The sequence below is a fragment of the Penicillium waksmanii genome (genome assembly GCF_028829765.1).
Source record: "Penicillium waksmanii strain IBT 27052 chromosome Unknown utg000010l:1.0-3698451.0:1.0-3701458.0, whole genome shotgun sequence".
Lineage (NCBI taxonomy): Eukaryota > Fungi > Ascomycota > Eurotiomycetes > Eurotiales > Aspergillaceae > Penicillium > Penicillium waksmanii.
Window position 1 is genome coordinate 2,197,872 of NW_026643256.1, and position 25,392 is coordinate 2,223,263.

Here is a 25,392-nt window from a genome sequence, read left to right on the forward strand (position 1 = left end):
AGCCTATTTGTATACTCATCAAGAGCATCAATTACCAGATAAGTCATCTGCAAGGTTAGGTCTTTTAGAATATCCCCGAAGATCGTTAAAAGTGCTTGTTTTTTTGTTACTTACGCTCTTCCTATATTTCTTCTCCCTTTGATCAGTCTGTGCTTTACTTTTAGAAGCAGCTTACACTAACTCGGATCCTAGGGATGCTTGACCATAAAGAGCTCTATATCTTTATATTTTAAAGCATCTCCAGTCCTTCTATGCGCATTAGATTCAATTAGATATCCCAGACGCGCTGTACTTGAGTATATTATCTTTTATATAGTATTCATTTGAAGCAGGATACAAAAGATAGGGAAGCTCAAATCGTATACAGCTAGTAGCTACTATGTAGTAAATAAGAGATCATCAATATTAATAGGCGGTTGCTCCTTTACAGTTTTGTCAAGGCCCCATTCATTGCTAAGACTTATTATAAGCTAGGAAAATTAGCTACAAAGCCTTTAAGTTGAGTATTGAGAATATTCAAGACATACCTATATTACTTTCTAGGATAGATCGAGTTGTAGTAGACGGTCAGTCTCCTTACAAACCTATATCCTCCAGTACCGTGTTATAGTGAAGAATGCTAACTCATATACCAAGTTATACTCTTTATAGTACTACCGGAAGTATCCTTTAATAACTCTCAGCGTAAGATTTTCCTGTTTAAGCCAGTGTATGTAGTCAGATAGCTTGAGATTTACCGTAAACCTATCAGTCCTTTAGTCAATGACTCTCTGATGGTAGGGCACTTGAAGCCGACCTTAAGAAGGATCCTTAAGCTTCCTATACTTTCTCTCTCATTCTCTTTACAAGATTGGTAACAACTTTGGCGTTAGGTTCGTTAATGAACAGATTCCAATCAAAAGACGGTATAGTGCGGTTGGAACTGCTTAAAACGACCAGATAGAAAGGATAAAAGAACAGTTAAAAGATGAAAGAGTTCGCAAAGGAAGGCGGATACCGGACAGGTCCTTTTGAATGCACCATTAGCACTCATAATAGAAGCGCCGTTCTATAGATCTGGCGCTCGACCAATAAGAAGCGGTTTCCATCTCAGCTAATCCAACCTGGGTTTAGCGTCACATATGTCATCCCAGGTGAGAAGACGTCGGCGTGGAAACACCATGGTTTTCCGTCCTAAAGTCTACGGCATATTGTGGAAGTCCCACCGTATCGACCATTTCATAAGGTTTCTGTGGGTTGCTGATCGAAAGCGGCTGGCTCGGAGATAACGGGGATTTCAATGTCAATGTCTCGAAGTTATCAACTTCAGTGAAAATAGGATGCACCTAATTTTTGGGAAATATCAATCACTGCACTAGACCCACCGGAATGTGAAACAAGCTGGTAGTGGTGCCGAAAGTAATCGGGGTAGCCGAAAATCATCGGGGTTCGTCACCCGAGTATGCTCATGCGGCCGCCGTTTGCAAGTACAACTTGAAGATTTACAGAGTACATTAGGGCACATTGAGTCAACAGTTGGAATAGAATCTGTATTGTTGCTGAGAGTTGAGTTTCTGAATATCAAAATAATGAAAGTATTTTTGAGGTAAAATGTTTTGTAGTCTGCTGAAACTTGAACTTGGCATAGGCCTATGATACAAAACATTTCTTCCTGATTGTTTCCACGGGAATTCTTTTGCTTTTGTCAAACTAGATAAATGTAGTCATTATCCGGGGAAAAGGTCTTCTGGCATCGTAAATCATTTTCATCCATCGGCATCGTAAATGCCATACATAACATTGCCATAATCGTTCATCGTCAGATCGTATCCACGAGAGTGACCCCATGACTGGCTCCGGGTCAATTTCGGTCTAGTCGGTACGAGGAGGTAGCGAACCGTTGTTCCAGGGCCGCGAGGCTCCAGCTCCAGCTCCACGATCAGGGCCTGGAGGTCCCGAGCGATGATTGCCACGAGCTCCAGCAGGACGAGGATGGCCGTGTGAACCAGGAACGGAGTGGTTGGAACGATCGCCATGGCTAGAACGGTCGCCATGGTTGTGTGGTCCGCGGATCGGGGTTGACATTGGCACTGGCACCGATGTTTCACGCTCAAGTCTGACGCCGCCGGACTCGCTGCTATCAACCGACACCATACGAGGGTGACCAGAGGGACCCATGGAGTGGGGGCCACGGGGCCCGCCAGGACCTGGAGGGGGCCCTCTGTACAATCCTGGAAGCACTAATTAGTTAAATTGAACTTGAACTTGAACTAAATTGCCGATCAAAGTGCGAGGGTTGGTATGATATGGGGGCTTACCACTTCGTCTGCTTCGATCAACGCCCTTAGCCAGGATAAAGAAGTTGTTCACCGGTGGGAATGAGGCCAGTCGACCGGTACGAGGTCCAGCAGTATGGAAGAGCTATCTCGGGTTAGGGTTGGACATTTAAAATCGGCTGGCAGAAGACTCACTTTGGGACGATTGTCCGGATGGTTGAGCATTACCGGGCTGTTCCGGAACTTCTCGACAAGAGCTTCCCTGCCTTGGACCGCTATTGAAGATGTTTAGTATTGGCGAGGTGGAATGGGGGAGGATATCACGGACTTGCATAGGACATTTCAGCGACTTTTTCAACATGGGTTTCGAATCCAGGCCTGAGGGGGTTGAGTTAGCAGGCGGGACTTCGTTCTAGGGTGAGAACAAATTCATCTTACCAACACATGCTCTCACGAGCCTCCATGAACTGCGAAAGTGTCAGTGAGGGTCTTCTCATGTCAATTCTAAGGGTGAGAATGAAATTTTACCGCCATGATGTCCAGGGGCTAAGTGAGAAGTTAATGGAAGATCATGAAGAGAAGGTGAAGCGTAAACTTACAACGCTGAAGTTAACAAAGGCGTAACCAACACTGAATAGAAGAGAACAAGTTAGTCAAGCAACCAGAAGAGCCGGCTTGTATTAGGAAGTGTACCTCTGGTTCTGATCAAAATCTGGGACACCTGGTTATTAGAGATCGTCAGTCTTTCCGAAAAGGTAGATTTGGTACTTACCCATACGCAGGTACATGAAATCATAACAGTTAGCACTGGTTAGATCGAGGACTTGTTTCAGATGTTGCTGTTTTCCGTTTGTCAGTTTTCTGGAGCCCAGGTTGGTGAAGGAGGGGAACGTTACCCAAGTCATTTGGTTGGGTATGTTTCGAAGCATAACCTGCGAGGAAAAAAGAAATAAAGTCAATATCATCATTCGGACTTCAGACCCTAGATATGAAGACTGACAGTCGTGCGTCCATCTTGACCGTAATAAATCTTACTCAGGTCAATGACGTTCCGAGCGGGCTTGAGTTCGTCCGGAATCGGGGGACTGTCCGGGTCACTTGGCGACATATACATGCGTCGTGCTGGTGTGCCGGGGAAAACCATCGAGGGCCGACGAGTTTTGGGAACAGAAGTCCAGTGACGATGCATGGCGCTTGGCATATCGCGATGCAGTGGCATGACTTCCATAACAAAATCCTACCAAAGGCTAGGTTAGATTACCCGGTCCAACAACGAGAGAATAAAACAAAAGGATATCAAAAAGAAACAAGCCAAAAGGATTTCAAAAACCATATCAAAAAAAGAGAACATTACAAGGGACGGGAATAGTGCGTACCGCAGTTCGAGTAGCATTCAAAGCCTTGACTGCATTGGCCGCATGGCGAGAATCGAAGTACTTGACAGCTAGCTCATGAGTTGTCAATCGAGATCCATCGGACGGAATACCAAACTGGAGCTCCTGAATCGAGCGCACTTTGCCAGCCAACTCCAAAAACTGCTTGATTCGTACGATGACATTTGCAGGCTGGATCGTGGAATAGGTTCCACAGTAGACAGTGACCACAACTGCGTCATCAAAGCCCAGGGGCAGTGGACTGACCATTCGGGTATCGCGAGTAAAGTCCTCTGCGGAGAGAGGAATCAGTTCCCATTCCTTGTAGTCGCGACTGATACGCTGAATAGCAGCATCGACATCTCTACTGTCAGAGAAGGAAACGAAGAAGCGGCCGGTCGTGTTCAAAGTAGTCCAAAAGGGTCCATTGACAGATGCGAGATTCTAAAATTGGTTTAGCATTTGAAAGCGATCCCTCGAATAGAGATGACTTACTTGAAACAGCTGGACCACCTCAAGGCCCTCCGTGTCCGTGTCCACATTGCGCACAAGCAACCGGCGGTCATCGCAAAACGAAGTTTGTAGGTCTTTGGGTTGCAGCGGCGAGATCTGAGGGCTGGCGAAGTTGTTCTGGACACCAAAAGGCTCGCGGGGGTGCGAGGTGGGCCCCAGAACTGCCGATGGATCGTAGGTGGTGTGGGCTGGACCCCGTAAAGGCAGGCTAAACGGGCTGCGTCCGTAAGAGCCCGACGGCGGAGTTGAGACAGGGTAATTCAGATTCACGGGTGCGGATGCGGGTGTGGGATCAAGATAGACAGGCAAAGACTGAGCAGGGGGACTTCCCACGGAATTCGGACTATCCGCGAGATCTGCCCCTTCGAATAGGTTGTAGGCGCGTGCCATGAATGGATCCCTGTCCATGTCAGCGAGCACATCAAATGCCAGAAAGGTCAGGTATACTCACATAGGAACTCGAGGGTCTATTTCTCGGGTTCGTCCAGCCAAGGGACTGCCATTTTGTTGCTGAGAGTGGAAGGTGAACGAGGCGAGCTCACTGTCAGGAGTCTTCCGAGAAGCAGATCCTCCAGAGGAGGTCTCCTTTGGCGGCTGTGAGACCATCGTGGGAGTTGAGAGGTGACGGATACCTTCGTGCAGATGAGAAGAGCAAGATGGAAGCCGAGCCGAGCAATGGGACCAGCTGATGAAGGCCAAACGAAGGTGGATGACCAGAAATGAGTAGAGGGAAGGGTGAGAGATCAAACGGCAGGAGGGATTCTTCTTGGGAATTGACAGTGACTGCTCCCTGGGAGCGCCGACTAATCAGATTGGGTGGTCATTGGTCCAATGGCTGAGCAGGTTTCCAAGGGCTGGAGGACTGAAGGACTGTAGGGCTGCAACGGTGGGATCCACTGGCATTCAGTGGGAGTAGGCGATTGGCCGACCTGACTTCTCTCGGTATCGATGCATTGTCCCATTATGGAAAGGCAGCTGTTCTGATTGATTGGGTCTAAAGCGAAAGTAGCAGGAGCAGCAGGAGCAGCAATGATAACGATCAGGTATAGGAGTGGAAGGTGACATTCTGAGGCCCTGCAGACTTATTCTCGTCGACACTTGAGGCATGCCATATAAGAGTATAGAAATCGAAATTCGCAACTCATTAGAAACAATGCTCAGCTTGCGATAAAAATATTAGCAACGAGAATCAGAGTATCTGCAGGCTAACTTGAGTGCTAACATGTAGGCAACATACCATGACTAGGAAGTGGAGATCTGCGGACCGGCCATGTTTGGCTGCGAACACAACATGGAAATGGCATTAGATTCCATTTCAGGTCTGTGACTTGGGTTAATACAAACGTGAATGTGGTGATCCAATAACTTACTTCTCAAAGACAGTCACCAACTCACAGTATTGATGAACAACAGAATAGGCAATCAAGTATCTGAAGGGGGAGATGAGAAGTGATGGCAGAAGATCAAATAATAAATTGTTTGAGCCAGTAGTGGCAGTGGGAGGAGGATGGAAAGGTGAAAGGTAAAAAGAAAGTAGAAAGGAAAGAAGTATAAACATAGGATCCAATTGTAGTAGATACTAACTAACTAGAATGTTGTGGTTGTATGTAATTGACGCTAGTACAAAGTAGGGCTAGCGCGGATGGCTATCGTTTATCGTTTATCGTCTATCTGGCGCCGCAGCGCCCTGCGGGAGCGGCAGCTCCCCGTCCTCCAGGTTCTCCAGGTCCACGAGCTCGTGATGCCCATCATGGTGCCCCCAATGCCAGAGCCTCATGTGCTTAACCAGGTATGTATAGCAGACCTATAGGCTTCGTACTCCAGGGGTGTTGACGCTAACAACATAGATCATTATCTCCCCCTCCGACACCGACTACCTCGATCAGCTCATCCCCTCAATCCGAGACTACAGCGTTGGAAATAGGACTCCACAGCTGTTACAATCTCTGTCGCGCTTTGCAGCAGACAAAGAAGCTGAGATCGAAAGTATCTGCAACACAAACCACCAAGAATTCGTCTCCTCCGTCAATTCCCTCCTTCGTATCCGAGAAGGCACCGTCAGTCTAACTGCCGAGATCCTCGACCTCAATCAATCCATTCAAACAAGTACCGAGCGCCTAGCCGAGCAAAAGAAAGCCCTAGTCGAATCCCGCGGCCATCGCCAGAACATCGACGAGACATCACGTGCGATCCAGGATTGTCTCGAAGTCTTACGGCTAGCGAACCAAGTCCACGATTTGCTAGCCAAGAAGAACCATTATGCCGCCCTGCGCGCCCTGGAAGAATTACAAAATGTTCATCTCAAAGGAGTCACGCAGTACAAGATTGCGGAAATGATCCAACGCTCGGTGCCGGCCACCCAGCGCGCGATCGCGGAGGCAGTCATGTCGGATCTCAATACCTGGCTCTTTCACATTCGAGAAATGTCTCCCTTTTTGGGCGAACTGGCTCTTTTCCGTACAGATCAACGCAAATCGAGGTTAAAGGAGCGCGCGGAACAAATTCCGTACCTGGAACATTTTAATCTCAACTCCGCGATCGAATTGGTCGCCGATGAAGATGAGGAGTATGATCTTCTGCAGAATGATGACTTGCAAGTCCCATTTGCGCCGCTTTTTGAGTGTCTGCACATTCACCAGTCTCTGGGGCAGATGGATAAGTTCCGAATCGAGTATGCTAGCACGCGTCGTCGCCAGAAGGACCTTCTCCTTCCTGCTTCCGTCACTCTTGTCGACGAGGGAGGCGCAAGCTTACACAATCTGCTGGAAGAAATAGCCGGCTTTGCAATTGTAGAGCGAGCTACTATGATGAAAGTACCTGATTTACGATCCTCTGTGGATGTACGCTCCCTTCCCTCCCCTGTGTCGGTCTAAAAACCGACTTTTCCTATCAACCGTTTTAACTAACTGATTTGTCTCATCTAACAGGTAGAGGAACTCTGGGACTCAACGTGCCAGGGTGCTGTTGGCATTATATCAAAGGCCCTCCATGAGGTCGACAATGCAGAGAGCATCTTGAAAACTAAGAATTTGATAGCCTTGTTCATGCAAACGATGAATGTCAGTTCAATCACCATCAGCCCGCCCCGAGACCATCAACGCTAACGTGAAACAGACATGGAACTTTTCGGTCAGGGTGTTTGACGATTTCCTGCTCAGACTCTTCGGGAAGTATGCAGAACTTTTGAAGAGACGATTTAGCGATGATTTCCAAGAGGTACGTACCGTGCTTCAATTTCTCCCATTCCTTTAACCATTCATCCCTTCTTTCAGTCGAATAACTAAGCTAACTCCTTCATAGATCGTGTCTACAGACGATTACATGCCGATGCCAATACAGACTCTGGAGGAATATGACAAAGTTCTTAATGTGAGCTGGTATGCTCCAGAGGCATCCCGCGAAGAGCAAGTGTATGTCTATATTAAATTCCCCACGATTTTCAGTTTCCAGGCCAGGCTCCTAATAAGTTTCCACAGGTTCCCATGCATCTTGCCTTTCTCCAGGATGTACCCCCTGTGTTGTATCGATATTCGGAACTTCTTGAATCAGTTCTATTTCTTCGCCAATGACGATTTCTCCCACCCCAGTGTCATCGACGATACTTTGAAAGATGTAAGTATGGCCATGTGCGAGCAAGCTTGAACGGAATCGCTCCTATTCAATTGTTTTACTAACCCTATCAAGGCCCTCGATGACCTTCTCTCGCGGAAAGTATGCGATACACTAGTCGAACGTCTCTCCTCCCAATATCTGGGTCAAATTGTCCAGATTCTAATCAATCTGGAACACTTCGAGCTAGCATGCCATGAGCTTGAATTACTGCTTGCAGCAGCGCGGTCCCAGAATTCCACCGGCACCTCAATTACCCTCCGAGCAACAGAGAAGTTCCGAAGCAACAAAAAGGCAGCCGAGAAACGGATCTTCGAGGTCGTCAATTCCAAGATCGACGATCTTGTCGAAACGGCCGAATACGAATGGATGGCCACCACCCCGCCCAGTGAACCTAGCAATTACATGCAAACGTTGACAAGATTCCTGTCTAACATCATGAACTCCACTCTTCTCGGACTGCCGACAGAAATCAAAGAACTCATTTATTTCGACGCTCTCAGTCACGCAGCGAACATGATTCTGGTGAGCTCTCCTCCTCTCCTCGGCTCCAATTTGCCTTCGCCCTATTTTGCACAGATTCTAATCAACTCACCATCTCACCCAGGCTCAACCAATGGCTCCAGAAGTGAAAACCATCAATCCAAACGGCGTCATCGCGTTAGCAAAAGACGTGGAGTATCTTTCTCAATTCGTTGATAGTCTGAATAACCCGATCCTTCGCGAAAACCTCGACGAATTGCAGCAAACAGTCCAACTCATGCAAGCGGAGAATGCGGATGAATTCTATGACATTTCTACCCGGAATAAGAAATACGGTCGTGTCGATGCGATGCAAGGGCCGGTTCTTTTGGAAAAGTACGTTGCTTCGCTTGCCTTGCCTTTTGCCTTGCTCCTTGGGCAGGGCTGGGTTGGGTTAGGTTATTAATCTTGCATGGAGTGGTTTTACTAACTTTTTTCTTTTAGGCTTACTCGAACCGTGCAAGCGCCCACGAAGGTGGATAAATTTGTGAACCTTTCTTCGCGGTTCAAGAAGACTTGATATCATACCGAGAGAATTAAGTTAATTTAATGTGCTACTTCATGAATGGCAGAAGTCGGGATGTAAACTCTACTGGAGATCGTGTTAAATATAGAATTCCTTTCCTTGCACTCGGCCGACGAATATATCTAACTCGAATGTAACCTTAAAAAGTGTCGTGATGTACTACCTACTAGTACATTTCAAAAGACCGCCTCTGAATACTCCGAGTCCTAGCCATAGAGTCTCACACAGCATGAGAGGAGAAGACATGCCAGTGCGTTTCTTGGCCACGTTTCTCTTATCCAGAAAAAGTCATTGACAACTTACTGAGTGTTCTGTTCTGAGTATAATCAGAGAGCGTATTAGCTACTATACCCTTGACACCCTTGTAACTTACTATACCTTGCAATTTATAACGAGAACTCGAAAAAAGAACATCTCGCTCGCCGAGCTCATTCCGTGTACATACCGCATCGTCTATGTTGCCCAGGTGAGTGTTGTACATGTATGTCCCGGTGTGCCGAGGAGACAGATTCGAGGTAGGAGAGAAGCAATTATCAGAGAGAATTTGAGGAAATCCAAGAGCTACTTGAGTCTACGATGAAAGGAAGTACATGTAAATGTACGAGACGGAAGTGCTCCCAGATCAACAGTTGTATTCTCGACTCGAAGTAAATGCAGAAAGAAGGGAAACAGAAAAGGAAAGGAAAGGAATTTGTAAGAATTATCGACTGCCCTCAGACTTTTTTGAAGCTCTCAAAAGTTGGAGTGTACTCACAAGCTTCCAGGAAAGGCCCCCCGAAGAAGGGCCATCGGATGCTGATCGTAATTGGCTTGGTGTCATCACCGAACAGTCAAGAATTCAGTCCAAAGGGGAGGTGGAAAACCCCCCTGCAGAAGAAGAGGAAGAAGGGTGGCCCGGACACCTGAGGGGAGAGGAGAGAGCAAGCAAGCTCTTCGCCGAGGAAATATGGCACATTTTGATTTGTGACCTACGTACAAAAAGGTATATGTGATCCAGAAACACAAACACAAACACAAACACAAACGAAAAAAAGTCAGCCCAAGTCGGCCCATGTGGGGGTTAGGGCTTTGAAGAGACGAGATAAGATCATTTCTTCACGATCAATCGGCCACCCAATATAGCGGGCGTGGCCGTAGCCTTGCATGAAGCTGTGAACCGAGGGACAGAACGAAGTATAAAAGGGGAAACCAGTATTCGCCGAGAGCCGCGCAATCAAAACAAAAGGGAAGAAGAAGGGGGAAAAAAAGAAAGACAACATTGTTAAATGGCAGTCCTTTGAAAGGGTTATGCGAGGATTTACTGTGCGAATATTTTAGCAACGAAGACCACAATCAATGAATGATGGAAACCAGCGGAAAAGCCAGCGGGGATTACCAAAAACTTACCTGTTGAGGAGGCAGATGCGGGTACGCATACATTCCATCAAACATCTGAGACTGAGGCTGGCCATACGCAGCTGTGGGGTCTGGCTGCACAGCACCGGGGTACATAGCCGGCTGGGGACGGTATTCTTGCTCTTGGGGCATACCGTGTTGACCGAGAGAGCTATAATCCGCCGGGCCCAGATGAGCCTGAACATTGTGCTGGGATTGCGAAAGTTGGCCCGCGGCGCCAGAGGGTCCTCCAGGAGCTCCAGGAGCACCAGCTTGGCTCGACCGCTTGGCGTGCGAAGTAGCTTCCTCGCGGGGAACGATGTCGATGAGGAAATCGAACATATCCGATTTGGAGAGAGCGGCGGCGATGTCGGAGCGTTGAAGGGTGCGGCGCTTGTTGTCCTCGGCGTGGATCCAGGCGCGCATTGTTAGCTCTGTGATGAAGATGTCGCAGCCCTTGGCGAAGAGGATGGGGGCTTCGGCGGAGATCATCTTGACTTCTGGGTCTGCTTTCATGACCTTCTTGATGCGTGCAAGTGGGAGCTGGTGGATCTTGTAGTCGTGGTTATCGGATTCCAGGTGGTTGATAACGTGTTGCCAATATGTTGTCAGGATGTCGCGGGCTGTTCCTTGCAGACCTTGGTTTACCTGTCTGGGTGTCAATCACGATATACAGGATGGAATGGATGTGCCACAAACTTACATTGGCCCAAGTACCTGTGTACAGCTCAGCGACAGGGGCGTAGCCCTGTGCCGAAAGCTAGAGTGTTGAAGTTCTGGTTAGCTGCGAAACGAAACCCCTCGCTATAACCCATCTCCCACGCTATCCCCGGAAGCTTGGGACAGGACTCGGATCGGATGTAAGCATACCGCTGCGCTAGCACCTGTAATAAATGTCAGTCCATAGGGTTCATGCATATGTTACAAAATTGCCGCGGTATCGGGCATCGCATTGCCCCGGGAAGAGGGGTTCGCGCTCCCCGGAAGCTGATGCGACGGCAATGCGATTGACAGGGCGCAAATACCATAGTGACCACCATTCCTAATATCATAGACAGGCTGTTGCTGAGAGTGTTGCTGGCGATTAGAGGGAAGGCCACTCTGCGGGGCGGTGCCCTGGGGTGCGGGCTCCATCTTGAAGGCGCGCGCAAGAGAGGTGTTAGGTTGAAATGGAGTCGGGCAGGACCGAGACCGAGGAGTCGCGGATATGTTCGAGGAGGCGAGGGCGAGGGCGAGGGTGAGCGCGAGGGTGAGCGCGAGGGCGGTAGTTGATGACAGGTAACACGCTGGAAAAACCAAGTCGTGGGGAGTAAAGGCGAATCGGTCAATTCAAGTTGCGCGCCTGGTGATGAAAGAAGCGCGTCGGGTCGTGCCAAGCATGGAGGTGCTTCAGCTGTCTGACGTTTTCGGGTGTTCCCCCGCTGGCCGACCGCGATTGCGATTGCGATTGCGACTATCAGGCCGACTCTTGGTAAATAAATTAATCTTCCCTTAGATTTTCAATCATTGGATTCTATATTTCTTGGGTATCTGTCATTCTACACTTGAGCGACTCGCGAGAGGAATCGGGTACTTGGAAATCAAGTACTTAGTACATGATACTGATATGTAATTTATGGTAATTACCAGGTATCGAACACTTCTCCGCCAGGTTCCTCTACTCCCGTGTCACATGATCCCGCGCTTCCCTTTCGGGCTCTTCTCACAAAAGTTTGTCCGATCCGAGCAGCAACAACAGAAAAAAATTCCATCTATAAATTCCACCTTTGCAAAGCTTGCCTGCATTCCCCAATACCCTACTTTTGAGCAGGGATGGCCGCTTCAAATGTTGCGGAGCCCAGTGTTCAACCTCAAGATGAGGTTGACCTGACCGATGAGCAGATCCAACAACTTCTGCTCGAGGCAGAGGGCCGACTGCGTGGCCCTGACACCCAATCCACAGAGCTGGACATTGCTTCCTTAAGGTATGCTTCAAACACTCAACAACCAACCGACATTCTGCTCCGACCAGTCAATGCTAACAGGTCCATTAGGATTCCCAAATTATCTTCTGGGTCCTCGATCAAGCCTTACGTTCAGCAGAACGACGATGTTTCGACTGCCAAGACAGCGGAGCTCGTTGACAAACGGTACAAGGAACTGTCCAACAAATTGCATACTACTTCTGGCCAGAAGCCTGCTGTCCAGGTAAGACGATTCCTCCCACCCGATTCCATCCACATCCCCTTCCATATTGCTATGAGGAAAATTTTTCCCAAACGCAAAGCGCTTGATGCGGCGTCAGCAGTCCGTTTTGGGCTGTGCTGCACCAGTGAGAGTTTTATTTTTCATAGTTACTCTGAGCAATTACCCTTGATTCAATGTCATTTACGGAGTGAAAAAAAAAAATCGTGAGCATCAAAGCTAACCGTCGACACTCCAGGAAAAAACCACTGCCGGCCCCGAATGGTTCGACCTTCCCAAGACTGTCATGACCACTGAGTTCAAGAGAGATCTGCAACTTCTTCGAATGCGATCAGTCCTTGATTCAAAGCGTCACTACAAGAAGGAGAACGGAAAGGCCAAGGCTCCCGAGTTCTCGCAAGTCGGTACCATCATCCAGGGCCCGACGGAGTTCTTCAGTGGTCGTATTGCCAAGAAGGATCGCAAGAAGACCTTTGTTGAGGAGACCATGTCCACTGAGCGCCAGAACAGGAAATTCGAGTCCAAGTATCGCGATATTCAGGCTACAAAGACCAGCGGCAAGAAGGCTTACTATAACAACCTTAAGGCGCAGAGAAAGCGAACTAAGAAGTGATTGTGTGGTATTCGAGAAAGTTGAAATTTGGGCAACCTATGTTACCAAGCTTTCTATTTCTACCGAAGCGCTTTCCATGCTGTCAACTATATGACTTTGTGGTTCCTTTGGTCTGACGTGGATTCATTCCCATGTTCTTCACGCACTACCAAACACGTTCACCAGAGTTTGTACCACCAATTTCTGTGATCTTGGTCAGCTTCTGCCTCATTGAAATCTGCGGCAGAGGAAAGGATGCCATACCTGCATATCCATAGCCGCTGCCCGACCTGCCTCCAATACCTCTTCGTGGCCGGCCTTACCTTCCTCCAAAAGCGCGTTCAGTTCACCTGCAGCTTTGTCTTGAAGCAGCTGCTCGTCCCCACGGGGCACGGGGGCTAGAACGGCGTTGTTAGTCACCAAGCTCATTGCCAGCACCCTCAGACCACAATGTCTGGCGACGACAATTTCAGGAACGGTCGACATTCCAACCACGTCGGCACCCATCATTCGAAGCATGCGGCTTTCGGCTCTTGTTTCGTAACTATCGCGTTGTCAGCAAGTCGGGTCTATCTCAAGCCCGCTTCTCACCGTTTCGTTACTTACGTGGGGACCCCCGACAAAGGCATAAACTCCTTCGTGCAGTTTGCGGCTGGTCTGGGGCGTAGCGCTAGTGATCTCCTTCCAAGCTCGGTGGACATGACGGCGAAGATCAAGATCATATGCATCCGAAAGCGGCGGGAAACGAACTCCAAATTCCTCGTCATTGAGACCTCTCAGTGGGTGATTTCCTGCGAGTCCCGCGAGGAATAGATGCTGGAAGTTTTTCTTAGTGGTGTATCAATATTTCCGGTGAAAAGAGATAGAGAGTCTTACATCATTCAGCAGGGTGATATCACCCACGCTATAATCAGAATTAAGGCCGCCGGCCGCGTTCGTCACTGCCAGTCACATCAATTTCCGTCCGGAGTAGAATATAGATGTAGATCTCTCGTTCTTGAAACGAAAGTAGTACTTACACACAACAGTGTCCACACCCAATTGCTTGAACACTCGGATAGGGAATGTAACCTGTTCCATTGAGTGGCCTTCGTAGTAGCTTTTATCACGGCGCATTAGCATGTGATTCCATTCAACAGAACCAAGCGCAAGCTCAATCTCACTGTGCACGGCCAACCATCAAGACGGCAGGAATCTTCTGGCCAAGAAGTCCAAACACCAATTTCCCCGCATGTCCAGCGACTTTGTTTGACTATTAGTTTCCGCCCAAAAAAGTACTCAGCGGGCCATGAGAGATTTAAAATACCTGTTGGACGAGGGAAGTGAGGAATCGAAGTGTAGTCGAATTCCGCACGAGGTTCAGACTGAACAGTCTCTGCCAGACCACCCAGCCCAGAGCCGCATACTATGGCCACCTGAGGCTTTCGCAGGCCTTCGGGCAAGCTGTTGGTCAGGAAAGAAACGGCTTCGTTTGCTCGATCGAAAGAAGACATGTTTGATGTGATGTGGAGGTATGTACAGAGTATGAGAGGGAGAAGCACGACAGTCGAAAGTAGAGAAGAGCAGCGGGGTGGATCGTGGATCTCCAAGAAATCTTCTGATGTTGCGGAGTCGCGTGCGACCCCATTGGCTGGACTGGAGATGGGTTTATCATTTCGCTTTGAGTCGGGCCGAGGAGTGTGATAATGCCAATAATACGGAGTATTGGAATATTCCATGAATTAGTTATGTCTTTTGAAACATACAGTAAATTGTTTGAAGTACGACAATGATCGTTGGCCTGGTCCATGACATGACTACTACATACAATAGGTCCACGGTCCATAGAACCTACCAACTGTTATAATCACCACCCTCAGGTTATTCTACTTAATTTACTTGAACATGGAGTAAATGATAGCAATAATCATAGCAATAAATTCCCCAGGTTTCTTATACCCAAAGGCAATCGATCCTTGGTCATTCTACAATTGTACCAGTGCTGGTTGTCCCGTGGTGCCTACAACCGCGCCTGACCGCCTTCCCATCAGCAACTGCACCTCCGAAGAAAAAAACCCGCACCAAACAGACAGATCCCAGCCATTGAAGATGTTTTCGAACCCAACACGCTCCTTGCTCGGAGCCGGCAGGCGCTTGAGGGTAAGCTGGACTCCTTCCACTGCTTTTAATATCCGTATACTGACCAATTCGTGGCATAGGTGCCCCTGTCCGCCCGCTGGCAATCCACTACTCCTACTCCCAGCCAGCCCAGCGCGCCATCGCCATCGCCAGCTCAAGAAACAAAGACAGCCTCCCCGGCCGAGTCCGTGCCAATTACCGAGGCAAATGCAGCAAAGTCGACGTATGCGACCTTTCCCCCAGTTGCGCAGGAAGAACCGTACTGATTGAGATGGACGATACAGACCTCCCACCAACACCGAACCCGAACTGCCATCCGAACAACGTGTGAAGGAATGGTAAGTCGAGCGATCACATAATCCCGACCAGCTTCACAAGCCGAATGCAATAAAGAACCAATTGCTCATTATAAACCACCACCAGGTCCGAGCGCATGGGAGCTCTCGACAACAACGCCCGTCTGCCTCGCAGCGTCCAAGCAGTATACATGCGCCCCCTCCGCCGAAAAGCGGAACACGGCCTACCAGTCTGCGATCTTCAACTCCGATCCTACAGCGTCGAGAACGTCGAATTCTTCGCCGACTTCGCCATCCGCGCCGCGTATTACCTCAACCTCCCCGTTTCCGGACCCGTGCCTCTCCCCCGTATCGTCGAACGCTGGACCGTCCCGCGAAGCAACTTCGTGCACAAGAAGAGCCAGGAGAATTTCGAGCGAATCACCCTCCGCCGTCTCATTCAGATTAAGGATGGGAATCCCCAGTCTGTGCAGGCTTGGTTGGCTTTCTTGCGCAAGCATGCTTTCTATGGAGTTGGTATGAAGGCTAATGTTTGGGAACATGAGTCTCTCGGTACGTTTTCCAGCAAACACAAACCCAAATTCATCTCTTTGAATCTCGATGAAGGTCACAGTCATACTAATAATTACTCTAATTGTAACAGACGTCGGCAAGGCCATGGACCAGTCCGCCACCGAAGTCCAAAAGACCCTCGAACCGCACCTCGCCCAATTCGGCCAGCGCGAGGATAACTCCGCTGGAAACAACATATTCGATGTTCTTGACAGTGATCGATTTACTGAGCGCAAGAGCGCACGGGCGTAATCCATCCAATCCTTGTCTTATATTGGTTTGTACCATTGACTTGGGGATTTGCTTTGCATATTTGGGGAAAACAACCTGGGCGTCATTATGTGTACTATTGTTCAATTTTTCTACCACCTTTTTATGAGCCTAACGGGGCCATCTGTATTCTACTCCGTCATATCCAATCCAACCCTGAATTGAAATCGGGATTTCAACTAGTTGCATGGCCTATTTCCTTCCGCTCTTCCGGTCCGGTAGTACTTCAAGAGTAGATACATAGTAGTAGCTGTGCATTTGTTTACGAACGACTTTTGTAATTCACAACCTATCATAGACAGGGCTAAATCGATATAAGTCCTGGTCCTATATTACTATCACGTGATACCATGCCATCCCACGCGGCGGAGACACGGGTGTCGTCTCCAAAAAAGTACAGGAATGCGTTCCGGTGTGGCCGATAACTCCTGAATACAAGTGTCTTTCGACCATGGCCACAATGCGCATCTCGATTGCTCGCCATGGGGCCAATCCATTGAGGCCCGCGAGTGGTAATGGGAATTTCACCTATTTCCGTCCGGGAGTTGCTCAACCATCAAAATGGCACCAGCATCGATCACTGAGCACAAGCACAAGCACAAGCCCAAGCCCAGCAGGACCACCCATAAAAAGCCCAGTCATTTTCTCCGGCATCCAACCAACCGGCGTCCCCCATTTAGGAAATTACCTCGGCGCCCTACGCGAATGGGTAAAGCTCCAAGACTCAGCTGAAGAGGGTACTAAACTACTCTTTTCAATCGTGGACCTACATGCCTTGACAGTTCCGCAAGACGCGAAGCAATTACGGACATGGAGGAGGGAGGCTTTTGCAACACTTCTGGCTGTTGGGTTGGATCCGAAGCGGTCGACGATCTTTTATCAATCTTCTGTATGTTCAGAAGCAGCGCAGCCATCCCATCCCATCCCGGACCAAGCAATCCGAACAAGATAGAGAAGAGAAGGTTATACTGACCCATCCCAGGTGCCGGCGCATACGGAATTGATGTGGATTCTTAGTACGGTTGCTTCGATGGGCTATCTTTCGCGTATGACGCAGTGGAAGGTGAGTGAGCTGAGCTGAGCATGATATGCTATGTTATCCTTTAGCGCGTCTCCGTCGCGAGCTGCTCTATTCAACGTGACATTGGCTTTTACTAAGTTAACACAGAGCAAACTCCAACTCCCCGAGGACGCAAGCCTCGAAGACTCAGAGGCCCGGGCACAATTACGTCTCGGCCTCTTCTCATATCCCGTGCTCCAGGCTGCGGACATCCTCATTCACCGGTATGGTCGGCACCTTTGAAAGACGAAGATATTTTCTACCGGGGTTCCCTTGCTAATCAATGCATCAGAGCTACCCATGTCCCAGTCGGAGAAGATCAAAGACAACACCTTGAGTTTTCCCGATACACCGCGAACAGTTTCAATCACCTCTATGGTGACATTTTTCCTACACCGGAGGCACTTATTTGTAAGTTGAAAGGATTCCAAGAAAACGGAACACGCAGTCACTAGTCTCAAAAGCAAAGCAAAAAAAAAAGAGGCTAAAAGGACTAACAATACCAGCGCCCGCCAAACGCGTAATGTCCCTAAAAGAACCCAACAACAAAATGTCCAAATCGCACGCGGACCCAAAATCCCGAATCCTCCTCACGGATTCAGCAAACGAGATTAAGAAAAAGGTCAAAGTAGCCCTCACAGACTCGGAACCAAAGATCAGCTACGATCCTACCAATCGACCCGGTGTCTCAAATCTAATAGAGATCCTGAGCCACTTTGAAGGAGTGACTTGTCAGGAGATTGCCTCGGAGTACGAAACTGCTAGTCTTCGATCATTGAAGGAACATGTTGGTAGCCGTATTGCGGACAGTCTGGCTGGGATTCGTGAGAGATATCTTGGGATTATGGATGATAAGAGTGGGTATCTTGATTCTGTGGCGCGGGAGGGTGGGGAGGTTGCGCAGGCTAGTGCGGATTTAACTATGCGGAAGGTGAAGAAGGCGATGGGGTTGGCTTGAAGTGTACTTGTATATTAAGGGTGGGAGGCATGGCTTGTATAACAGTTTGGATGGCTAGCTTGGATTTCGACTCCAGGTTGGCATTTGTATTATAGAATTGGATGAATGTAGACAAATCTCCGTCATGGAAAGCCTTTTGTTGCATCTCTGGTTATGGGGTATTCTATTCTTATTGTAGCGGCCTACAGTTGTCTAACCTTTGGGTAAAAGGTACTAGTAGTACATTCTGAAGCCAGCACATACCAATCTGTACCAAAATGCTGATCGAGACATCTAAAAAGGATTTCTAAAATTGAGAGTAGTTAAAGACTTCGAAAGTAAATGCGTTGAAATTCATAACACGTGAAAGAAAGAAATATTCACAAGATCAAAACGTGGTATTCCATCCGAACACCAAATACACCAGAATATATGCAGTGTAGAAACGGCAAGAGAGAAGAAGAAAAAAGCAGAAAGAAAAAGAGGAAAAATCAACAACATTAAAGTATTAATGAATCCCACTTCCTCACAAAGCAAGCAGGTATCCAGCACCAGCCAAACCGATAGCGAGATGATGAGCCATGCCCGTCTGCTTCGGCGCCGAGTTCTCCGTTGTCGTGAAAATACTATTGCCACTACCACCACCGATACCACCAATGCGCGCGCCGGAACCACCAACAGCAACAGAAGTCACAGGGTTAGCCACAGCCGTGGCACTGGGTACTGAATCCGTGCCGGTGCCAATTTCTAGAACATTGTTCTTTGTCGAGTTGAAGTGTGTATTGGCGAGAGAGATCTGATTATTCGCAAGATCATACACGACATAAGCGCTGCGTAGGAACGTATCCCCCAACACCGCGGTACTGCTACCCGCAGGAGCGATACCGAATATACAAGCCCGTTGTCCATTATTGAAATGATAGTCACCCATGTCGAGGACCAATTCGCCCGCCGGAACGTTTATTTCCGGAGAGAGGAGAATTTGTAAGTGACGTTGACATCCTTCTCGGCAAGACTACAAGGAACAATACCAATTCCACTCGAGGCGTCGTATGTAACATCCAAATCATCGTAGATATCTTGCGTGATGGCGTCTGGCAGGTATGTCAAGGAACTTCCCGAATCGAGCAGTACGCCTGCTGGCAGCGCGCTTGAGGAGTAGTTGTGTGTCTTGGATGTTGTAGAGACAGAAACACCAGTTAAGGCGATGACAAATTCAGAGAAAACACCTCCAACCTTTTGGATGGGTAGTGTCTCTAGCGAGCCGTGATATTTCGCTGTATTCACTCCGCCAAATAGAATTGAGCCGGTGCTGGCGTCTAGATCATTTAACCAGAGACTGTAGGCATTGGACTTGATCAGGCCCTTGTTGACCATCGCTTTGGGTAGGTTGTTGTAGGCTTTATCGCCATTTTGGCCTGACTGGACTTCATTGGACGTGTATCCGATTCCCAGTACGCCCTCTATATTTTAAGAGTTAGTCACCAATCCCAATCACTAATCACCGATTATGTTATGGGCTAGAGTGAATAGATATTACGCACCTGAAGAGGCCGAGGTAAATCCCACGGCGAATTGAAAGTTCTTAAGAGTCGTTCCACCGACAGTGAGAGTGTCGGTCACGTAGTCACCAGATGCAGTGGAGCCATCGGCATAGGTGATGTTAAAATCGGACGAGACGAAAGAGTAGGTTGACGACGAGCTCGCATTATAAGTACCGGAGTCCGAGCAAGGGGTTTCTTTGGACTTGCAAAGGGTGGAATTGGGAGTATTGACCCACAGATCACTACTGCCGGTGTCCATTACCAAGCGCAAGTTTTGCTTGGGGGTTCCCAGGGTGATATTGGCAAAGTAGAGCGTTTGCTATTACGAAGCAGTTGTTAGCAGAGTCATTTTTGGAATATAGCTGGAGTATAGCTGGAGTGCTGGAGGCATACTTCATTGTCTAGTGTTTGGCCGACAGTCTTGTCGCGCTTCCTTCGGACCCGATCTCGGGCGGCGGGGTCAACGACATCCTTACGCTGAATGTCCATGCCGATCACAGCCGGGACATCTCGCTCGTGGAGGGTGAGTCCTAACGCGGGCAACGCAAGGGATGCCCCCCCAGAGAAGCCAAGAATTCCTCATTTTTGTCTTTTGTCTCGGATTTTGGCTTTCCCCCACGGATATATCCTTCCCGTCAAGAATGTAGATGGACGATCGGCCCGCTTTCTTATTGTTCAATTGAGGTTCCCTTTCGGGAGCGTTGGATCAATTCAATCGAGTGAAGCGGTGGATGTCAGACAAAAGCTTGGCTGTAGGTATCGGAGGGTCGGAAGGTTAGGTTAGGAGAGGCTGGGATGGGGTGAGAGAGAAGAAAAAAAAAGAAAATGGCGATGGGAGACTAAGATGAAAATAGAAAAGTAGAGATAGGATCGCCAGGTCAAATCACAGGGCTGTCGGCCCCAGACTTAGCCAACGCAGTTGCATGGTGGAGCTTGAGGTGTCGTCACCAGTTGTGCACCGCCATCGTTGAATGATCTTGTCACGGCAAGTCGGCAACTTTGACCCTGGTCCATCCATGGGAACCGAATGTTCCGCCATAAAGCGCTGCTGTCGTTGTCGTTCTCGTACTCTGCTGTATTTTCACCTTTGCCACATAAAGCCACAATGGAAGAGTAAACCTTTCTGCCTGGCATACGTACGCAGCGTACGTGCTAGGGCGTTGATGACGCGGATGGGGGACGGTCCACCCCTCCAGGCTGCTTTGAGTTAGCCTCCTTCGATTGGCGCCGCGTCCGGCCGGTTTGACGCTAACGTGGGTTTCTTCAATAATCCTTAATTTTATGACCAGCGAGTGTTTACTACCTGATAGATAGTATGGCATGTTAATGTTGGTGTTGGTTACATACGTTTACATGCATACTAGTAGTAAATGTACTCTGCCAGTGTTAGTTTCTATATTTTCCTTCCTGCCCTTTCCGACTTCACATTGTATACGATCTATTCGTACTATCTCGTATCATCCCGTCCCCCATAAAAAGCCGGGCGCAACATACGAGTAACACGAGAAACCTCTCAGTAAAAAGACAAGTTAAAGTAAAAGTAATGTGAATATATTCCCGTCGTGTCGGGGAATTTCGAATCTTTTTACCCCGTACTCGTATACTTCCATCCTTCCATCCCGTCTTCCCCACTCATCCTTGGCACCGCCCTCCGCAAAATGCCCTCACACCACACACCTTCTATCAAATGCCTCGAATACGCCCCTCCGCCCTCATAAAAGCCTACCGGGACAATCCACTCCTCCCATTACTTCTAAAAGAATGCCGTACCCTCGAATCAGCACGCAATGAGCTTCGCTGGCTACGCGAACACGCGCTTCGCACCAGCCAAACGCGAACGCGCCAACAACCAGAACCAAACCCAACAAGGCCAGAATGGAAGATGCACCTCATATCCATGTGCCGCCAAAGATCACGCGGCTACCCGCTCCAATATATCCTAGGTGACCAACCATTTGGTGACCTAGAGATCCTCTGCCGACCCGGCGTATTAATCCCAAGGTAGGGTAGACTGAAATCCAAAATCTTTTCCCGCGTGGTACTAGTAGTACGATACATAACTATCACATACACAACCTTTGAAATTTGAAGAACTACAATCCCTGACTCGAGCACAGGCCAGATACAGAGTCTTATGTTATTCAAGCAGCCAAATTAGTGGAGCAAATGGCCATGACCACGGCCATGAGCTCAGAGAGTTCTTCTACCGACAAAATTGATCCGAAACCGCTGCGGATCTTAGATCTCTGCACAGGAACAGGCTGCATAACCCTCCTGCTCCACGCCCTCCTGTCCCCGCGATTCAAGCACCTCCGCGTAATGGGCATAGACATTAGTTCCAAAGCATTAAGCCTAGCCCGCAAAAACCTGGACCATAATCTGCAACAAGGATTATTGACTCATCGTGCATCTACCGATATACAATTCCACCGCGCGGATGTCTTGGGCTTACCCACAGGTGGTGGTGGTAGTGGTGGTGGTGATGATGATGATGAAGGAATCCCAAACGTGGAGAAAATTCTTTCTGAATACTTTGATCAACCTGGAGAAACAGGAACGAGCGAAGATGCGCCCCTCGACCTTGAACCCGGGTGTGATCTACTCATATCGAACCCGCCATATATTTCGACAAGTGATTTCCGGAATGGGACCACTGCGCGAAGCGTGAGGCTTTTCGAACCGAAATTGGCTCTGGTTCCTCCTCCTCCTCCGCCTCAATCTCGACAATCTCCTACTCCTACTCCAGCCATGGGGCACGTCCGGCCCGAGGATATATTCTATCGCCGTATTCTTGAGTTATCGTATAAACTACGAACGAAAGTGACAGTCCTGGAATGTGGTGATATCAAACAGGCTGGACGGGTTGTTGAAATGCATAACTTTATGGCTCCGGAACGGGATCGCTTCCAAGATCATTTCGATGTGCAAGTCTGGCCGAATACTGAGCAGGATATGGCTTTTTATGGGTTTCATCATAATGAAGGATCGAGGTGTGTGATCATTCAACGGGGGATTAGGTCAAGTGATAGCAAGTGAGTACCTTGGATAAGGGTAGATCATTGAATGTACATATCATACCCACGGAGACCACCCAACGGGGGCTGAGTAACTAGACCACTAACTAGTAACTTTGGGTTGAGTCGAGCCTACATAGACTCTGATTCTATAGCCTAAATTCTGGCAAATATTAGCAGAAATAGCAATCAGATATACAGACAAGGACAATCATCTTGGAGCTTGCTATGGTGTAGGGTGCTACTGGCTACATAATGTATGCAAGAGTTTTGTTATGTAGAAAGACTGTATTAAATTTCCATTTGCGCGTCATCAAAATGCATTCTGGTCGCCATGCTGAGAACTATATACAGATAAAAGGCAGACCAAGGACCCCAACAAGGTGTGGGGTCCATTTTTGTGAGTATTAAAATATGTGTAGGGGGTGTGCACAGCGCGAAATTAATGTACTTTAACGAAACGAAGGGAGGGGAGGGGCTCAGTCAAGGTGAGTTCGCGCCTCGATGCAGTTTCAAAAGAAGACAAGTCCAGAAGGGAGAAGCATCTGGAGTTGTGCAAGAAAAGAGAGAGGAATCTCAGATCAGATCAGGTCAGAGTTAGTGGGAAACCGGAACCCACACGGCGAGAGAAGACTCAGAGATCCTTCTTCGTATCCGCTGAGTAACTGCGGTCATCCTCACCCTCGACGGTCTTGAGAATTGACTCCATCTCCTTAGCCTGGCGCTTCCACTCCTTGTCTCCCATCTTAGTCTCCCGACGGAAGAGTTCCTCATTAGGCTTGCGGTAGCTACCACCCAGGCGATCCCACAGAGTAGTGAATTGGCCGTAGTTGTAGTTGAAGTACAGATGGTGCATAGTGTGGCAAGCGGCACCATTCACAACAGGGCTATTGGCAACGTACTCGCCATCGTGGATAAACACAGTCCAGAGGTTAATAAAACCAAACAGGAAGACGTAAGCCACCTTCTGGAGCGGGAAGATGAACGGGAAAACGTGGTACGGCACACTCTGCGACCAGCCGTCCAGGGGGTGGAAAGCGTGCGAAGCGTAAGGGCTGGGCATAATCCACTTGTGGTGCGGCTTGTGCAGGGTTCTGTAAACGCGCGGGTGGTGCAGGCCTCGGTGGATCCAGTAGATGAAGAAATCGGTGAAGAAGATGAAGAACGGGAACTGCAGGATACTGTAGAAAGGGAAGGGTTCCTCGGCAGTAGTATCGTAGAGTTTGGCGTATCCGCGGACCTCTAGGACGAAGAATGGGGCCGTCAGGAGGGCCATTGGGGGCATGGAGCCCATGGCTTGTTTGATTTCCATGGAGATCTGGTTCTTGAGGAATTTGGGGTGCTTGTAGGTGGTTTTGTCCCAGATGAAGATGTACGATAGGGAGGCGACGACGAAGTAGACAAGTAGTCCGAAGATCCTAATGCGATCAATGAATTAGTCTCTGAGGGCGTAGCAAAGAAGCAAAGTAGCAAAATCTTGCCAAGCCGGTCTTGAACCAGGGGAAGTGGCGCTTACCAAGTGATCAAGAAGAAGCTGGTGAATTGGCGGTACATGTTATTCCGCGGCCAGGCACTGAGATAGGCATACTTGGAGGGTTCCAAGTGAAGCATCTGAGTGGCGGGCTCATAGATGAATGGCTCCGACGCGCCGAAGAGGGCGAGCGAACTGTTGGCGACATTGGCGAATGCCGGCAGGGAGACTGAGGAAGAAAGGGAGGCGGGGAGGACGGAGGAATAGAGGCGATCACCAATGAAGGTGTCCCAGAGTTCTAGAATAATATCCATATCGGATCACACGGGTGAAGCGAAAGTGGAGGGGGAAGAAAGGAAAAAGGAGAGTGGGTTGAAAGGGGAGAAATTGTTGGAGTCGAGGGGGGCAATAATAAATTCTGCCCGCATCACACCAGCGCGGAACGGGGTCTGCCGTGAGAATGGAACCTTGGAACCCTTAATAAGCCACGCTTCTCTGTGGACAGATAGGGGAAGTCGGAATAAAAAAAGATCGGATGGGTTCCCAGCGGGGACCGATCAGCCCATTGACTGGTAAAAGGGAGTCTAGTACCTGCATAAGCGGAATCCACTACATGGTACCTCTTGGACATATACGAAGAATGTATAAATCCATATAATGTATGAGTATAGAGTACAGAGTACAGAAACTTTAGAGTAAGCACAATATGCAGGATGTACTCCGTACATAAATAATCTTCAGGAACCTAAAGCCTAAAGTGGCAATTCCTCGTCACAGAAATATCAGGCACCAAGGCATCAAGGCATCCCATGCTCATTTTTACGGAGGGACAGGCGAGTTACATACTCTACTCTACTCCAGTCACCCTAGTCACTCCGGGCCGTGCAACCGCGCCGATCCAACCTTACCTGAAGTCTGGTAGCCACAGTCCCAGTTCCATTCCAGCCCAGTTTCAGTTCCACCAGTCTCAGTCCCAGTCTCCATTCCCGGAAAGCTCTTCAGCGGATCTGGACTTTTAAGACATCATCTACTCTACAGAAATGGGCCCTCGGATGCGGCTCTGTAAGTTTAGGTTAATAGGTGATTATTAGAGTATTTCTTTTCTTTTTTCCCCTTCTTTAAATATATAATAATTTTTAATCTTCAGAAATACTAAATTTAAAGTAATCCCTTTGTAAAAAT

General features: G+C 48.6%; 11 protein-coding genes across 11 annotated transcripts; 5 read left to right on the plus strand and 6 right to left on the minus strand.

The window, feature by feature from the left end:
• Nucleotides 1–1,745: 1,745 nt before the first annotated feature.
• Nucleotides 1,746–4,747, minus strand: N7481_012757 (putative meiosis protein MEI2; the record flags this gene model as incomplete). The annotated part of the gene is made up of 13 exons (XM_057271976.1): nt 1,746–2,200; nt 2,298–2,400; nt 2,451–2,530; nt 2,584–2,633; nt 2,694–2,722; nt 2,784–2,801; nt 2,855–2,885; nt 2,949–2,976; nt 3,028–3,187; nt 3,256–3,492; nt 3,632–4,072; nt 4,124–4,541; nt 4,593–4,747. 13 exons carry the CDS (start codon nt 4,745–4,747, stop codon nt 1,746–1,748), a joined length of 2,205 nt encoding a protein of 734 aa, XP_057116164.1.
• Nucleotides 4,748–5,783: 1,036 nt separating this feature from the next.
• N7481_012758 (Rab GTPase-binding exocyst subunit SEC15) lies at nt 5,784–8,792 on the plus strand (the record flags this gene model as incomplete). The annotated part of the gene is made up of 9 exons (XM_057271977.1): nt 5,784–5,930; nt 5,989–6,981; nt 7,069–7,200; nt 7,256–7,357; nt 7,442–7,551; nt 7,618–7,753; nt 7,826–8,275; nt 8,358–8,665; nt 8,717–8,792. 9 exons carry the CDS (start codon nt 5,784–5,786, stop codon nt 8,790–8,792), a joined length of 2,454 nt encoding a protein of 817 aa, XP_057116165.1.
• A 1,303-nt stretch (nt 8,793–10,095) lies between these two features.
• Nucleotides 10,096–11,306, minus strand: hapE (CCAAT-binding factor complex subunit HapE; the record flags this gene model as incomplete). Its single annotated transcript, XM_057271978.1, has 5 exons — nt 10,096–10,098; nt 10,185–10,820; nt 10,876–10,932; nt 11,043–11,056; nt 11,198–11,306. The coding sequence occupies 5 exons, from the start codon at nt 11,304–11,306 to the stop codon at nt 10,096–10,098; spliced, it is 819 nt and encodes a 272-aa protein (XP_057116166.1).
• A 678-nt stretch (nt 11,307–11,984) lies between these two features.
• On the plus strand, nt 11,985–12,969 carry N7481_012760 (Fcf2 domain-containing protein; the record flags this gene model as incomplete). Its single annotated transcript, XM_057271979.1, has 2 exons — nt 11,985–12,359; nt 12,595–12,969. The coding sequence occupies 2 exons, from the start codon at nt 11,985–11,987 to the stop codon at nt 12,967–12,969; spliced, it is 750 nt and encodes a 249-aa protein (XP_057116167.1).
• Nucleotides 12,970–13,107: 138 nt separating this feature from the next.
• Nucleotides 13,108–14,543, minus strand: N7481_012761 (purine-nucleoside phosphorylase; the record flags this gene model as incomplete). The annotated part of the gene is made up of 8 exons (XM_057271980.1): nt 13,108–13,152; nt 13,213–13,346; nt 13,441–13,492; nt 13,555–13,764; nt 13,825–13,889; nt 13,968–14,047; nt 14,112–14,190; nt 14,255–14,543. Coding segments are annotated over 8 exons (954 nt in total), but the record flags the coding sequence as incomplete, so codon positions are not given.
• A 493-nt stretch (nt 14,544–15,036) lies between these two features.
• On the plus strand, nt 15,037–16,166 carry N7481_012762 (mitochondrial 37S ribosomal protein uS10m; the record flags this gene model as incomplete). The annotated part of the gene is made up of 5 exons (XM_057271981.1): nt 15,037–15,087; nt 15,147–15,289; nt 15,351–15,404; nt 15,490–15,914; nt 16,006–16,166. The coding sequence occupies 5 exons, from the start codon at nt 15,037–15,039 to the stop codon at nt 16,164–16,166; spliced, it is 834 nt and encodes a 277-aa protein (XP_057116169.1).
• Nucleotides 16,167–16,635: 469 nt separating this feature from the next.
• N7481_012763 (tryptophan--tRNA ligase MSW1) lies at nt 16,636–18,202 on the plus strand (the record flags this gene model as incomplete). Its single annotated transcript, XM_057271982.1, has 5 exons — nt 16,636–17,073; nt 17,167–17,247; nt 17,353–17,468; nt 17,537–17,655; nt 17,751–18,202. The coding sequence occupies 5 exons, from the start codon at nt 16,636–16,638 to the stop codon at nt 18,200–18,202; spliced, it is 1,206 nt and encodes a 401-aa protein (XP_057116170.1).
• Nucleotides 18,203–18,707: 505 nt separating this feature from the next.
• On the minus strand, nt 18,708–19,112 carry N7481_012764 (uncharacterized protein; the record flags this gene model as incomplete). Its single annotated transcript, XM_057271983.1, has 1 exon — nt 18,708–19,112. One exon carries the CDS (start codon nt 19,110–19,112, stop codon nt 18,708–18,710), a length of 405 nt encoding a protein of 134 aa, XP_057116171.1.
• Nucleotides 19,113–19,141: 29 nt separating this feature from the next.
• On the minus strand, nt 19,142–20,301 carry N7481_012765 (pepsin-like aspartic protease; the record flags this gene model as incomplete). Its single annotated transcript, XM_057271984.1, has 3 exons — nt 19,142–19,644; nt 19,726–20,044; nt 20,119–20,301. Coding segments are annotated over 3 exons (1,005 nt in total), but the record flags the coding sequence as incomplete, so codon positions are not given.
• Nucleotides 20,302–21,412: 1,111 nt separating this feature from the next.
• N7481_012766 (N5-glutamine methyltransferase family protein) lies at nt 21,413–22,761 on the plus strand (the record flags this gene model as incomplete). The annotated part of the gene is made up of 2 exons (XM_057271985.1): nt 21,413–21,726; nt 21,843–22,761. The coding sequence occupies 2 exons, from the start codon at nt 21,413–21,415 to the stop codon at nt 22,759–22,761; spliced, it is 1,233 nt and encodes a 410-aa protein (XP_057116173.1).
• Nucleotides 22,762–23,373: 612 nt separating this feature from the next.
• N7481_012767 (sterol desaturase family protein) lies at nt 23,374–24,524 on the minus strand (the record flags this gene model as incomplete). The annotated part of the gene is made up of 2 exons (XM_057271986.1): nt 23,374–24,157; nt 24,256–24,524. The coding sequence occupies 2 exons, from the start codon at nt 24,522–24,524 to the stop codon at nt 23,374–23,376; spliced, it is 1,053 nt and encodes a 350-aa protein (XP_057116174.1).
• Nucleotides 24,525–25,392: the final 868 nt, after the last annotated feature.